At 34.5% G+C, this 17,432-nt stretch overlaps 1 protein-coding gene across 1 annotated transcript; it reads left to right on the forward strand.

Moving 5' to 3' along the window:
• Positions 1 to 11,378: 11,378 nt before the first annotated feature.
• LOC116576534 (probable ATP-dependent RNA helicase DHX40) lies at positions 11,379 to 14,782 on the forward strand. Its single transcript, XM_032318875.1, is given in 3 exon segments — positions 11,379 to 11,555; positions 11,558 to 12,526; positions 12,529 to 14,782. Coding segments are annotated over 3 exon segments (2,205 nt in total). The 5' UTR covers positions 11,379 to 11,425; the 3' UTR covers positions 13,635 to 14,782.
• The last annotated feature ends 2,650 nt before the right edge of the window (positions 14,783 to 17,432 follow it).

The following is a 17,432-nucleotide window of genomic DNA, read 5'->3' on the forward strand; positions in this document are numbered from 1 at the left end:
GACAATTGATTAACATCTTGCCAATTATAAAATTTAACAAATTAAATTTAAATTTAATAAATAAAATTTAATAAGTTAGATTTTAACTTTGAAATATTCCATAATACTCAAGTCATTCTCCTTTTGCCCTTAGCAAAGATCTCTAAGATGGATGCTCAGCTATGATGCCAGTTTTTAGAAGTTCACAAGATGAGAATGATAGCATAGGAGTGAAATAGGGCAACAGTGCGAGCATCCATTATTTTGACTGCATTCTGTAATTACTAAGAAGCTAATGGACTCTGCCTGAATGACAAATAATAAAATACTACTAGAATGTTTAAAACACTATTTTAATGGACTTTTTGTTGCTCATGTTGACAATTTAACAACTTTTTAATTGTTTAAAATTAACCCTTTTTAAGGTGCTATTATTTTTGCATCTAAGGATATTAGTTAAATATATTATATATTAATATATATTAACTAAAGACATTAGGTAATATATTAGATATGTTTTAATCTGTTTAACTACTGTCTTTGAGGGAAACTGTTTCTTTTTTTAATTGAAATTTAAATTGATTTCAAGACCAAATGGTTATATCAAGTATAGAACTGACTTAATTACTGAGCAATTTTGTGTATAAATTATACTTCTTCTGCTTTAGAACATATATCATAATATTATCACATCCTTCCTTCTTAAAACAGTCAATCACCAGCAAAATTACACACAGTCTAAACTATTAGTAGCATTTATAATAATTAACATTCTTTGAATCATGTAATATACATTTTAAATAAATGAGGAATTAATAGAAGTACAAAAGATACTTTTGACATAAGAGAATAATTCTTCCAACCACCCATGAAGCCACTGAAAATCACTTTATTTTATTTTGCTTTCTTCAAGGATGGATTTATTTAATGAGTGGGGAATGCAAATCTGGTGAAACAATTTGAGTGTGATTGCTTTTGCTGGCTGGGTAAGACAATATAATAAAAAAAGTCAAAACTAAGAAGAGACAAGAAAACACTATAGGAAATAGGATTATAATTTTTTTCATTGTTAAAAACACATATATGGGGGAAATGAGAGAATAAAATTGGCTCAAAATCTGAGGGAAGTTTATCACAAGTAAATGTTGTTTAGCAGTTTAGAAGGGCTTATTAAAGCAACAGGCATGAACACCAATAGTGAGACATTCATTTACTATAAGTGGAATGGCATATGCTGTAGAAGTACAAGAATAAATGTTATAGTATTTGTAATGAATTTACCTCCATACTGACAAGAAAAATCTCTAAAATAGAAGATATCAAATAATCAATAAAAAATCTAATTGTAAAGTTTGCATAATCTGAGAATATACACATTTGGAATTTGTAATCTTGCCATCTCAAGTAAAGTTGATCTAAGCTGGGAAATAAATAAAATATTTTATACATTTTCACTCTTATTTTTAATATTTATAAGTTATTAGAATAACTTGTAAGGATAAATATATATTATATAAGTAGAACTAATAATAGAAAACTACTTTTTGCATGAACTGTGAGGATTTAATCTATGCAGACATATTTTTTTGTCTAAGTTTATGACATGACAGCTATGAAGCTTGTGACTAGTTATTTCACAAAAATAAGATGATCATACTATATGTTGAACTTGCTGGAATATACTGTACTAAAAAATCACATCTCAGGAAGAAATAGACCTAAAAACAGAGTTTAAATTATGGATTGTTAAGGTTATGTTAAGCACTACAATGTGGTGCTAACCTTTTACACAGATGGAATAAAGTCTCTGCCATTTCAGCACCTGTCCTTCAGGGTGTTTATAGCTGATATTTAAGCAGACAGTAAATGTAGAAAGGAAATTTCATACAACATAACCAACAAATATGTGTAAAAACTAAACTCTATAACTAAAATCCCATTACATATCTATTTAATCTTATTTTGAAGGAAATGCTATTTTTTTCTTTCTATGGCAATAAAATGCTACATTTAAAATCAATGTGTGCATAACTCACTGACATGGATTAAAACTCTAGCTTGTGTGGTGTTTTTAGCAGACTGTACAAAATGGAAATGTCACCTTTTCTTTTGGGTGAAAGTCTTTTGGCTTTCCCTAGGATAAAATATATAGCATTTAACATTACCTTTAAAAAGAAAAATTCCTGTTAACCTAAAAGTTCACCAAAATGTTAAGTTCACAAAACTATTACTAAAAACCTAAACTGCAAAAGTATTATTAAATAACATAATGTCTAAAAATGTATCTTTAATCAAAGGCAATTTTTTAAGGAATATTTGGTAATCCAAATAAACCAAAAATAATCTCCTAAAACTATGTACAGAAGTCTTCATAAGCTACGCTACGTATCCATTCATCAATTTCCTTTGGAGTGCCATTTGAAAGTTAAAGATACAGGATTCCTGAGTATTACAAGTCTATTGATATGACAAAAATAAAATAAAGTGATGAATGCTACAAGGATTCTGATACCTTGACACTTCTTTTCAGAATTCTCATATGCTGACAAGATGATTTCTTTTGGCCTTTCTGAAGCTTTGAAATGTTTTTATTGATACTTCAGTCAGAAGAGTATTTTGTTACATGATACATGACTTTTGTCTATCATGGGATAAACAGCCAAATTATTTTATGTAATGAGCTCAATAATTAGGCCATTATGGTAAGAGTCTATGCTGTTTTTTTTTTTTTTTTAAGGTGTATATATAGCAAGTGCTATAGGTAACGGTAACAATTTGGTAGTTTCTAATTTTATTTTTACACTTTGGTAGTTTTTAAACTAAACATCAAAGTGAGTATAATTTTGAGATTATTTAATAGGGTATCATTTTTAGAACAGGAAAATACTGTCCAGAATCTAGGACTTTAAGTAGCTGACATGAAAAACCATGAAGACAGAGGATTTGATACATATTCTACAACAATGCATTCTCTAAAATTAAAGGGAAAAAAATAGTCCGATTGTGACAGGTGCCTTCTTTCTAGGGGTAATTAGAAATGGATATTCAGACTATTTACATCACTGTAAATACAGGTGAGATGGATCATTATTTTAAAATTGCTTTTACCCTTTTATTCTTCATCCAAATATAAAAATACTAGCAATAGTATATAGTCTTAAGATTATTACATGTACTAACAAGGATATGATAATGTAAATCAGTCTCATTTAGCCAAAATAATCACCTTAAATTTTAGTTTTCATATTCATGCATTGTCAGAAAAACATTTCTCCTTTCCAGGCTTTTACATACTTTGAATAATTGTCAACCTAATAGTTACAAAACCACTAAGACAGCTCTGTGGGACCCAGGCAAAGTATACCTGAAAGACTTCAGTGAAGCAAAACCATAGTTGAATATTCCTCTAATGAGTGTTAATAATTCCACTTGTCATTTTAATAACATCTAAAAATAAATTTCCTGAATTAGAGTACACATTATTGCAAAAAAAACAACAGAGAAAAGCAAAAAGAAAAAAAAAAACATAATAAACATGAGTCAGGTTAACAGGAAAAGTTTTTTTTTGGTGACAGTGAATACTAGAGCTTATCCCATAATTATGTGGAAGTATATATTTAAGTACATGTATAAATTGCATAACATATCACTCAATGATATAGTTTTATATTTATGCCAAGATATCTTAGCAAATATATGCAACAAATTTTAAAATACAGGGAAAGACATAGGTCAAAACAGAATGTTATACATATACATGCAAAATAACTGTTGTAAGATTGTGAAAGGTCTATGTGAACAGCTTCTAAAATCCTGCCAAATACTTGTCTTCGGGGCGGGGGTGTGTGCACGCACATACAAGCCTGTGAGCATGTGTGTGTGTAAAATCCCTTTCTCAAGAATGTGTGTTGTGCTTTGTATTGCTTCTAAGTAGAGTAATGAACAAAAGTGATGAGACCTCAGTAGGTTACAAAATACTATGACTTTTGCCTCACTTGCCATCTGTCAACCACTCTTGTTGTCTCCCTTGCTTGCTCTGATGGACATCAGCTGACAAGTTGTGAGCTGGCCTATGAGAGGGCACCAGCCAATGAGGAACTGAGACCCTCATTCCAACAACAAGTGAGGAACTGCTAACAGTCATTTGAATGATCTTAGATATTCTTATGAATATCTAAGCCATGAGATGATTGCAGTCCTGGATGACTTAATGGCAGATGTGTGAGACTAAGAGCCAAAGGACCCAGCTAAGCCATATCCAAGTCCCTGACTATAGAAAGTTTGAGATGACGCTTGTCTGTGTGTTTGTTTGTTTATCTTTAATCTTCTTAGGAGAAAAGTTTCCATGCTTTGTCTTTTTTTTTCCACTTTTAAAAATTTAAATTAAATTAATTAACATATAATGTATTATTGGTTTGTGAGGTAGAGTTCAGTGATTCATTAGTCTTATATAAGTCTCAGGGCTCATTACATCACATGCTCTCCTTAATGTCTGTCTCTCAGTTACCCCATCTCCCCAACACCATCCCCTTCAGGAACCCCAGATAATGTTTGTTTTAATAGGATGCCACATTTGGGGATAATTTTTTATGGAGACATAGATAACTAATACAATCTTCCTAAGCACAAAAGCCAAAATAATAAATAAATAAAACTCAGTTCTAAAACATTAAATATGTATATATTAAGAATGACATAAAATCAATAAAACACAGGAAAATATACTCTTTATAACCATGTAAAAGATTAATATTCTTATATAAGATTGTATCTTTAAATCATAAAAATATAAAATATTGATATTATGATAATGGGAAAATGTATGCATAGATTACTTCTGCACATATAAATATAAGATTACTTCTGCACATATAAATATAGCTGTCCAGTAAATGTAGAAAAGAAGTCATATCATTACTAATAAAATCAATTAACAGATTTTATAACTTCTTTTAAGACTATTTTCTTTGAGCAGTTTAGTTTTAGTTTTCTAATAAAATTAAGAAAAAAAGTACAAGTATTTACCAGATACCCTCTGGTCCCATACACCCACAGCTGCCCCCGTCATCAACATCCCCCACCGGATTGGTACATTTATTATACTAGATGAACGTATGCTGACACATCATAAGCACCCAAAGTCGATTGTTTAAATCAGTGTTCATACTCAATTTATACTGAATAATACTCCATTGGGTGCATGTACCACAGTTTGTCTATCCACTCACCTACTGCAGGACATCTTGCTTTCTTCAAGTTTGGGGAGTTATGGCAGACGTTTAACTATGAAAGGGCGAGACTACTGAATTATATGGTTAAGTGCATATTTGGTTTATTAAGAAACCTCCAACTGTCATTCAAAGTGTCTGTACCATTTTGTACTCCCACCAGCAATGAATGAGAGTTCCTGTTTCTCCACATCCTTGCCATCATTTGATGTTAGTGTTCCAGATTTTGGCCATTTTAATAAGGTTCACATGAGCTAACAATCACAAACTGAAACTATAATGTCATGAATAGGAGGTCACAGCACGAGGTCCCAAGGATCCTCCTTATAAGCACCTATTAGGTAGTAGTCCATCTACTTTTCAGAAAATTCTCAGGGGCTTATTTAAGTCCCTTAAGAATTTAAGTCCCTTAAGAATAAGGCCCTTAAGGACCCCTGGGTGGCTCAGTTGGTTGAGTGTCTCCCTTCGGCTTGGGTCATGGTCTCAGAGACCTGAGATCGAGCCTCATGTCAGGCTCCTTGCTCAGCAGGCAGTCTGCTTCTCCCTCTCCCTCTGCCCTACCCCCTGATAGGGCCTGCTTGCTTGCTTGCTTGCTCTCTCTCTCTCTGACAAATACACAAAATTAGAAGAAAGAAATAAAAGAATAAGGTCCTTATTCTCAGGGACTTATTTGCTTATTTAAGCAAAGCAATGTGGTGTCCTCATTTTAGGGTGGGTAAGGGTAGAGAATGAAATTGAAAGGATTGAAGAAATCATATGGAAATATATAGATAATGGCTACTTCTGAATAGTGAGATTATGGGTTCATTTGTTATATGTATCTTTTTTCCCCATGATATACAATGATGAGAAGAAACAGAAGCAGCTAATTCAATTTGTTAAAAAAAAACCAACATATGATAATTTGAAGCCCAAATATATTATTAAAACATAACACTAGAGATTTCCTATTAATGGTTTACATTTTCTAAATACATTGTTCACACGACAATGTAAAGTAAATTAAATTGGAGAGCTTACATGATTTTAATTTGATTAATTCTGATAAGCTGGGGATTTAATCCAAAAGTTCATTTTCAACCCAAGGGGATAGGAGTTATTTTCTTTTCACTTATAAAGAGAGCACAGAAAGAGTTTTTCATTCACTGGTGAAGTCTATGAATATTAGTATTAGTACTAAGTCCAAGGCAAGTTACTGACAATAGTTCAGCAAGTTCAGCAACATTCTTTGGCTATTCATTCAAAATGTATCACCTGTACACAATTTAGTTTTAAACCTTTGAGTTTTTGTCCTTGTCCTTTAATAAGGAGCAAATGTAATATTTATGGATTGGCTTATCTATATGGACTATGAACGTTAAGGCACACTCTAACTGCCTCAATTCAGGCTTATCACACAGTTCTATTTTTCGCTTTTGGGATCTTTAAATGAGGATGAAAGAGAAAGGAAGAAATTAATGGTTGAAATAAAGTAACTTCATAAACAAAATGAAAATGTTAGCCATTACACATTTATTGAAATTTCTAACTGCTTATTTAAGAATACAATAACACTAACTTATTTAAGTTATTTAAGTTATTAGGTTATTTAACACTAACTTATTAAGTTATTTAAGAATACAGTAACTGGGGTGCCTGGGTGGCTCAGTGGCAGTAAGCCTCTGCCTTCGGCTCAGGTCATGATCCCAGGGTCCTGGGATGGAACCCTGCATCAGGATCTCTGCTCAGCGGGGAGCCTGCTTCCTCCTCTCTCTCTGCCTGCCTCTCTGCCTACTTGTGATCTCTCTCTGTCAAACAAATCAATAAAATCTTAAAAAAAAAAAAAAGAATACAGTAACTAACACTCCCCCCCCCCCCATTAAAAAAAAACCCTTTATAGTCATTTCATGTTGGTTGGAAATCACAGAAGTCAGGCAGAAAAACAACCCAGGGGACAGATACAAAGGGACAGCATGGTGCTTCCCCACCAGGTCTCTGCTCCGCGGGTGGTGGGCAGGGGCCGGGGCAAGCCTGGGGCATCTACGTGCGATGGGTAGGCCTAGCTGACAGGGCTCAACTGTCCTCCTCGTCCAGGGACTCCGAGTCCATCCGCCCCCTCCCGGCACCTCTGCCGCTCCTTCCCAGACATGTCCATCTCGGGGCCCTCTCGTGCGCTGTCGCTGTGTACTGGCTCTTCTGAGGAGCCACACCCCGGCCTCTCCTCAAATTCTGTCCTTCCTCCTGCTCTTTGTCTTCCACGCTCTCCCCCTTCTGGGACATGGCCTTGCCATTCACTGGGCCTGAGAGATCAGTGCTCGCCTCAACCTCTGCCTTCTCCGTGGAAGCCTTCTCTCTGGCCAGCACCTCCTCGGCCTTCTCCACCTCAGCCCTCTCCTTCTCCAACCCCACTCTGGTCGCCTTCTGGATGGCCTCAATCTTTGGTCCCAGGACCTGAAACTTGAGCCTTGTGTAGACCTCTGTGGCCTTCTCCATCACCTCCTTGTTGGCCTTGTAACGGCGGATCTTCTTCAATGTGGCCACCACATCTGTGTTCTTCTGGAGGATCTGTGAGGTCACCTGCAGGGTCCCTAGCTCCTCCAACACACTCAGACACCTTTTCACATCCGGATTGTTTTTTTGTTTTTTTTTTGTTTGTTTGTTTGTTTTAAGAATACAATAACTAACACTAAGAGCATAGGATTTTACCTTAATCATTCTGAAGATACTATTAAGACATCTAATAATACCCTCATAGCATTGTATTGAAATTTTCAAATTATCTTATTGTATCTCTAAATTATGAGCTCAGTGAACCCAGGTAGTAGGATATATTTATATTTTTACAGTCAATATATTTATAACACATATAATATTTTGAATGTTTTGTTGTCTAAATCATTTTAAAAATGTAAGAAAATTATAAAGATGACAAAGAATAAAAAAGAAAAAAACTATCTTTTCATACTTTAAGATACAGTGAAAGTTCTTAGAGCACTTATAAGCTTTCATCTACATTGATCATTTCAGACCTGAGTGCTAAAAGTTTTAATTTTACTTCTCTCTCCCTACTGTTTACATCTACCATAGTAAATGATAATACTTTCAGTAAAGAGAAAATATACTATATCCAAAGGCTGAATCATTAATATTTCATTTGGACAATTTCAGAAAAAAATGAACTTAATGTTTTTACATTAGTATATCTTATTTTCAGCCCATCTAGGGCTGAAGTCTAGGCCAAACCTCAAAAAGTCTGTCATAATTGACTATATGGGCTGCTCTCTCAAGGTTAATGTCAAAGTAGATTCCCAAAGTGAAATTTCCTTCTCTTTTGTAATAGCTATTTTCTATTGAAAATGAATTAGTGTGTAACTAAGACAGAAATTGATCACAGTCAGAAGGAATGCCTAGGTGAGGACAGGTACTATGATGTTTTCTTGGCAGTACAGGAAAATTCACATTTGACATGCTCAAAATATGACATTAATTGAGTGTTCTCTTCATTTATCCATATTTGTCTGTTGTGAAATTTCATGCAGTTGATGAATGATCGGTCAGTGTCAACAGGGAAAAAAGATTATTAGCATTATATATGAATTGAGCCAAAGCTAATTATGTTGAAATGAAAACCTCAGATATTTTAATATTTTCAAAGTTGAGTATAAAATGAAGAAAAATCTCCAGATAAAGGGAAATAATTATACACATATCTATTTCTGCTCTTTTTCTTAAAATGATTTTCTTTTTTTCTTTTCTTTTCTTTCTTTTTTTTTGAGAGAGAGAGAAGTATGTGAGCAGTGTGGGGGGAAGGGCAGAAGGAGAGAGGGAATCTCAAGCAGACTCCATGCTGAGTGCAGAGCCTAATGTGGGGCTGGATCTTACAACCATGAGATCATGACCTGAGCTAAAATCAAGAGAGGTCACTTAACCAATTGAGCCACCCAGGTGTCCCCCCTAGGTTGATTAAAAAAAAAAAAATTAAACAGAAAAAGGAAAATTAGAGAAAATTCAGTCTTCAGTAAAAAGACAGTCATAACTATACAAGTTATGAAAAAAACTGTTAACAGTTTTTTTTTAAACTGGGGCAAAGTTTTGTAGATGACTAGAGAAGACACGTATTTTCAGACATTGATTACAAGTATATGAGGGATGTGACCTGAGAGCCCAACTGTCAAAGTCTCATATGAACCAACCAGATCCCCAACCCAGGACCATGTGAAGTATCTTCATCACTTTTCACACTGCAGAATGGCAAATGAGGAACAGTTTGCAGCAGATAAAATGGGCTGCTTCCGCAATGACCATTTTTGACTTTCATAGCTTTTTGAAAAATGTTTAAGTATTCTGAAAGAGAGCTAGATGTATGTACATATTCCTAATTGGCAACTGTGAAATCCCATCAGCTAAGGATCAATAATTTCCAAATCCCCCTAACACTTTTTAACATTTGGAATTCATTTTCATTTAGAGATACTTAAGAGTCAATGTCAAACATGGTAAGAATGTGTTCTCAGGCAACAGGGTTAGGTTTCTAAGCTCTAGTAAAGAAAATACACACATATCAACACATGAGAAACATAAATTAGTAAATGAGTAAAAGAAACAAGGAAATGATTAAAGTAAAAACAAAGTAGCTTGCAAGCAAAGATTGGTTTAAATTCCTAAGGAGATAACGGTCAATTCCAAAAACCACCTTTGAGTTTTGAAAGCAGGAGGCATTCTGGCTCCTGCTTTCTAAAATTGGTTTCTTTCTTATTAACACACCTTAGCAGTTTTCTAGGATTTTGAGGATTCCATTACACACTTAGGGATTGGGGGCTTATGATCTGTTCTTCTAATGCATATTGAATTTTTACCTTGGGCTACAAACTATTTCTAACATGTTAAAGGTAATCTCTAACTCTTTCCTTAGATATCATATGGCTCTCACTCTCATTTCATTCAGGTTTACACTCATTCTATGCATCATTAAAAGAACTTACCTTATCATATTACATAAATGAATAATCATCACACTTTTCTTTTACCCTATTTAACATTATTCATAAAATGGTCATGACAATAATTCTATTTATACATGTAAGGTTTTTTTTTAAGATTTTATTTATTTATTTGACAGACAGAGATCACAAGTAGGCAGAGAGGCAGGCAGGCAGAGAGAGAGGAGAAAGCAGGCTCCCTGGTGAGCAGAGAGCCCGATATGGGGCTCGATCCCAGGACCCTGGGATCATGACCTGAGCCGAAGGTAGAGGCTTTAACCCCCTGAGCCACCCAGGCGCCACCTATACATGTAAGTTTTATGGGATTGGGATCTTTGTCTTATTTATAGATGTATCAACAAACACTATTTATCTCTTCCCTAGAAAATTATTTTCTTTTAAAGATTTTTTTTATTTATTTGACATAGAGAGATCACAAGTAGACAGAGAGGCAGGCAGAGAGAGAGGAAGTGAAGCAAGCTCCCTGCTGAGCAGAGAGCCCAAGGTGGGACTCGATCCCAGGACCCTGAGATCATGACCTGAGCTGAAGGCAGTGGCTTAACCCACTGAGCCACCCAGGCACCCCCTAGAAAATTATTTTAAGTAGAGACAGTAATATGTAAGATTCAATTATAATAAAATATATTTGGTAAAGAATCTGACATAATAAAATATTGATTAGAAAAAGACCTTGAGCATATCATAGAAAAGAAAATGATAAAATTATTCTGTGAAATTTTACAAAAAAAAAATAAACAGGTGCCCATTAGAGAAAAAATTGCTAAAAGAAAACATCTTTGATATAATTTATCATGAAGACAAAGATAAATACCGGAAAGACTGTAGGAGAATGTACCTCAAAAGAACAAGGTAAGACTTTTTTATAATGGATTAAGCACATTTATATGATATTCTTGAATAAGTTAGTTAACTTTATGCTGCCAGTCAATTAGTTAACTTTATGCTGTCAGTTAATTTTTGATTATTCATGTTATTATAAGAATACATCAGCATATAGGGTGACTGGGTGGCTCAATTAGTTAAACATCTGAATCTTGGTTTTGTCTCAGGATATTGAGATTAAGCCCCGAGTTGGGTTCTGTGCTCAATGCAGAGTCTGCAGGTTTCTCTCTCTCTCTGGAATGAATAAATAATTAAAATCTTTTTTTTTTTTTTTAAGAATATATGAGCATACAGCCCCTTTTCCCTCCCATCTCCCCTGATCGGTGGACGTGCTCACCTCCGCTCCGGGCCAGGTCTATGTCCCGGTTTCCTGCCGTCGCGGGCAGGGCGCCAAGGCGGCAGGAGGAGGGTGAGCGGTCAATAGACCTTCAGGAAGAGCGGCCTCCGGCTGTTTCCATCGCTGATAGAGAAGAGAAAGGATGCACATCACAAAATATCTGTATGAAGCAGGGTTTTCACAACATGGTATGATTGGTGTGACTCAACCACGAAAAGTAGCTGCTATATCAGTTGCTCAGAGGGTTGCTGAAGAAATGAAATGCACTTTGGGATCCAAAGTAGGGTACCAAGTTCATTTTGATGATTGCAGCTCTAAGGAAACTGCAATCAAATATATGACTGATGGATGTTTACTGAAACATATTCTGGGAGATCCAAATCTTACCAAGTTCAGTGTCATCATTTTAGATGAAGCCCATGAGAGAACTCTAACTACAGACATCTTGTTTGGTTTATTGAAGAAGTTATTTCAGGAGAAGTCTCCTAATAGGAAGGAACATTTGAAGGTTGTGGTGATGTCAGCAACCATGGAATTAGCCAAGCTCTCTGCATTCTTTGGAAATTGTCCAATATTTTATATACCTGGAAGGCTTTATCCAGTCAGAGAAAAATTCTGCAATTTGATTGGCCCATGGGACAGAGAAAATACTGCATATATTCAAGCGATTGTGAAAGTGACCATGGATATCCATTTGAATGAAATGGCTGGAGACATCTTGGTTTTTCTGACTGGTCAGTTTGAAATTGAAAAAAGTTGTGAGTTACTTTTTCAGATGGCAGAGTCTGTTGATTATGATTATGATGTTCAAGATACAACTCTGGATGGTTTGTTAATATTGCTATGTTATGGATCTATGACAACAGATCAACAGAGAATATTTTTGCCACCTCCACCTGGAATTAGAAAATGTGTCATATCCACCAATATTTCTGCAACGTCTTTGACAATAGATGGAATTAGATATGTGGTAGATGGTGGCTTTGTGAAGCAGTTAAATCACAATCCCAGATTAGGGTTGGACATCCTGGAGGTGGTTCCAATTTCAAAGAGTGAGGCGTTACAGCGAAGTGGCCGAGTTGGCAGGACTTCCTCAGGAAAATGCTTTCGGATCTACAGTAAAGATTTTGGAACCAGTGTATGCCTGACCATGTGATCCCTGAGATTAAGAGAACTAGTTTGAAATCTGTAGTTCTGACCTTAAAGTGCCTTGCCATACATGATGTTATAAGGTTTCCCTATTTGGATCCACCTAATGAGAGATTCATTTTGGAAGCTCTTAAACAACTTTACCAATGTGATGCTATGGACAGGAGCGGCCATGTGACCAGGTTGGGTTTGTCTATGGTGGAATTTCCTCTCCCTCCACATCTGACGTGTGCAGTAATAAAGGCTGCTTCTCTGGATTGTGAAGATCTACTACTTCCAATAGCAGCAATGTTGTCTGTGGAAAATGTCTTCATTACACCGGTTGATCCAGAGTATCAGAAGGAAGCAGAACAAAGACATCGAGAATTGGCAGCTAAAGCTGGAGGATTTAATGACTTTGCAACTTTAGCTGTCATCTTTGAACAGTGCAAATCAAGTGGAGCTCCAGCTTCATGGTGCCAAAAACACTGGATTCACTGGCGATGCTTATTTTCTGCATTTCGTGTTGAAGCTCAACTTCGAGAACTAATCAGGAAGCTTAAACAGCAAAGTGATTTCCCAAGAGAGACCTTTGAAGGCCCGAAACATGAAGTACTATGAAGATGTCTTTGTGCAGGCTATTTCAAAAATGTAGCTCGAAGATCCGTTGGGAGAACATTTTGCACCATGGATGGGCGTGGAAGCCCAGTTCACATTCATCCTTCCTCAGCACTTCATGGACAAGAAACCAAACTCGAATGGATCATTTTTCATGAGGTATTAGTTACCATGAAAGTCTACGCAAGAATTGTGTGTCCAATCCGTTATGAATGGGTGAGAGACTTGTTACCCAAGTTGCATGAATTTAATGCACATGATTTGAGCAGTGTGGCCCGACGTGAAGTGAGAGAAGATGCAAGAAGGAGATGGACAAATAAGGAAAACGTAAAGCATCTAAAGGATGGAATCTCAAAAGAAGTCCTCAAGAAAATGCAAAGAAGAAATGATGATAAATCCATATCAGATGCACGTGCTCGTTTCCTTGAGCGAAAGCAGCAGAGGTCCCAGGATCACAGTGACACACGGAAGGAAACAGGCTAAGCAGTGAACCCTGCAATTCAGGAAGTAGGAAAAGCAGCCAGGAAATGTGCTTCTACTTTGCCATTTATATCAGACAGCAGTACCAAGAGGAAGTGGTCAGCAGCTGTTATTAGCATACAAGCTAAAAGCAAATAAAAGTTCATCAGTACCAGTAAATGGAATTTTCAAAGAAAACATTGAGTTGCCATTGTCATAGGCAATGATATATGAAACCAATGAAAGACAATACATGTGATATTTTCCTCACTTCAATTTTGCTGGCCTTAACTGGTATCAAATGCTGTCATTGAGATATTTTCAAAGAACACTGAATTGTATTTAATCAGCGTGTATTCCATTTGCATTTGAAGCATTAAAAATTATTTTCCTTAAATCTCTTTAAGGCCTTCTTGTTGCTATTAGAATAGTATTATTTCAGGTTATCAGGTATATGACCAATTCCTTCAGAAGGCTGAATATAAGAGGTTTTTACTCAGCAATACTTAGATGTCTAACTGTTTAATTGCTACAGAGCTTAATAGATATTTAGAGAAAAGATTTAATCAATTAGTAAATAAGAAAATTGCCTATGGCAAGTTTCTTTGTTGAATTAATATTAATCCTTAAATTGATTTTTCTGGGATTATACAAATTCCTTTTTATATAAAAATATATTGTTTAAAACAGTAGCTATAGCCATTAACCAAAGGACAGATGATATATATGTTTTTGTTTTTTTTTAGCTGTCCCTACATACTTGTATCAGCACCACTATGTAGGTGTGACAGTGTTTCAAACAGCTCCTCCACCTGACCTGCTCTCTTGCCTCCAGCTGCTTGGGTAGGACCCTTTAAACATCTGTTACACTGATACTGAGATAGAGTTTTTCAAAGCAGCCAACACTATATCACCAGTGTTTCAGATTGGAACCTTGAGGCTAGTTAGTATCACACTCAGACCACACTCAGCACTTGCCCACTCTGTTGTTTACTGCCTCGTATTCTAGTTATTTGTGTATTTGTCTGTCTCCCCCGACTAGATTATACGCTCCTTGTGGGCAGGGACTATGTCTTTCTCATCTTTGTATCTTTCATGGCACCTAGCACAGTGCTTTGCACATAGTAGCCACTCAATGTTTGTTAAATAAAGCTATTAGTGTCATTAAAATTAAAAAAAAAAGAATATATGAGCATACAAAGGCAAAGTTAAATGCAGTAGTAACTGTGATTATAATTGATGCACAGAGTGAGTGAAAGGAAGTTATCCCATCTTGAGTAATGGAGCTGAGATAACTGACCACTCAAATAGTCAAGAGTGGCTTAGAGAATATTCTCAATCTTCAGTCTTCCTCTTTTAGACATGGATAATCAGAAGTTGAGTCACTAAAATAGATATTCTAATACCTACATTTTAATTCATACAAAAATAATTAAATGCTATTCTGTGCCAGGCATAATTATGGGTGAGGAGATGGTCTACATATCCCACTGGCATTAGAGTCTAGTGAGTGCAAGAAGCAGTTAGGTAATTACTCAAATAATTGTTAGAGTCATTCTAAGATGCTAACCACCAATGTTTATGCCAATATATTTCTCACTGAAGTTGATAAAGAGGTATATTCATTTCAACAAGTATTCTAAAATCTGTTTTCTATATGTATTATTTAAATTTTGAACACATCCAAAACAACTAATAGTCAATAAAACCATTGTAGGTGAAATGAGTATATTAATTAGAGGACAAGATGAAAGAAAGAAAAAAGTTATCTCAAGAAAAGTTAATGAATTAATTTTATGAAGAGAGAAAAACTGCATTACATTGTGCTTTTTCTAACTTATTTATTTCTATTTATGATATATTTCTGTAATGTGATAGACACATTATATCTATTTCATTAGCTATTAATGTGGGCATTTTGTGAAAAGTTTTTTTCTGATTGCTTTTCATTTTTATTTTTAAGCACAGCCAGTTTCTAGAGAGCTCTGAGGTCACCAACTCATGGTGCATATATTTATAAATTATTCTAGACTATTTAATACCTGTTAAATTATTAAAATATATAAATTTGATCCAAAGTATTTTATTAACAAAATGACATTAATATTTTAACACAATTATTGACTATAATATCAGACTAAATCGTATTGGAAGGGCTTACTTTTCTCTTAATCATATCGTGAACATACACCATTGACCAGTTTTCCAAAGTTGTCAGTTATATCTGTTCTATTTCATTGTCTTGACTATCACAGAAGCATATTTGATGGCATTTTATCTTAAATAACTATCATTGATGCCATGCTCCCCCAAACATCCTAAGGCATAACCAAGTTCTACTATCTGGAGAAGCAAGCCTAGGAGCAAAGCAGGGGAAGTCTGCACCATCGATTTAGAGAAAACTTAATGTAAAAAGAATGTTTTTGATCTTGATTTCAACTGCGTATTCAACACCACTTCACTATATTCTTAGCAATGATCATTTCAAAATATTACATTTAAAACAGGCTTGGAGATAAAGCAATCATGTGTGGTATTTACACATATGTGCACACTTGGTGCATATATTTGTAATGTGCACTTTTCAGCAAGTACACTGCATTTCAATGAATACTTTATTTAAAAATGAGGAATCAAAAAGAGTTTTGACTGTATCTAAGACATGAAGGTAAAAACTAAGAATAAAATAAAATAAAGAGGATAAATCAAGAGATAGGAAATTTATAAATTTTATTTGTGTTCATAATAAAGCATTAAGGATAATGTCTGAATTTATTTATATAAAATATAGTTAACAAATTTAAATATTAGAAAATATGAGTCTGCTTAATTTTAAATTAATAATAAAATCACAAAATTAAGGAAGAAAACTGCAATGGGAAACATTTAAAGAAGACAGAACTTGAACAAATAACATAATAAAGTAATAATTATTGAAAATAGAAAATTAATATTAGACATATCTATCATATTTACGTATGGATGTGGTTATGATCTAAACTCACATATTTAATGACAAGTGACTATCGGATTTAATAATTAAGTAAACTGTGACATTAAGATATATAAAAGAGATCTAAAATAAAAGGATTTAGATATACTGAAGAAAAGAAAAAATATAAAAGATACATCATGTAATGGTTAACAAAAATCAGTTATCAGGAACCAAAATCTTATCAGAGAAATTTAAATGCAGCTAGAAATTATTCAAGAATATATATTAATATATTTTGAAATGCTAAAAGATCAAATTCATAATAAAGATATACCAAATAAGAAGTTATGCTTTAAATAATTTCCTACCAACATTTACAATAAAAACATACAGAAAATATGAAGAAAATTGAAATAAAAAAGCCACACATTGACTGGTAAAAAAAATAAGGGTTTCAGAAATGAAGGATCGTAATTCATTGGGTTATAGCATGGGGGTACTTGTACTGTCTTGGCACAGAAGTCCTTTTTATGGCATAAACCAGACTACTGGCTTGCTTAAAGTCTTCTCCTAAGATTTACCTCTTTAAGTAATCAAACTTATCTCACTGTCTTTTCCCACCACAAATGCCTGCCCTCCCTGCCCCACCACAAAAGACCTCCTAAAATCCTCTTGCTCTCTCCTAAATAGTAATTGACAAGGTAATTCAATTACCTGAATGACAAAAATCTGCATTTAAGAAAAAAACATTCTAACTGGCAAAAATAAATGTAGGCTACAACATAGAAAATATATGCAACATGACATATGTGACAAAAAACTAAGAGTGGACTTTTATTTTCTTTTTTGGGGGTCTAAGAAACATGACTAAGGCAATATTATTTTAA

Source organism: Mustela erminea, chromosome 17 (genome assembly GCF_009829155.1).
Source record: "Mustela erminea isolate mMusErm1 chromosome 17, mMusErm1.Pri, whole genome shotgun sequence".
In the NCBI taxonomy this organism is placed as follows: domain Eukaryota; kingdom Metazoa; phylum Chordata; class Mammalia; order Carnivora; family Mustelidae; genus Mustela; species Mustela erminea.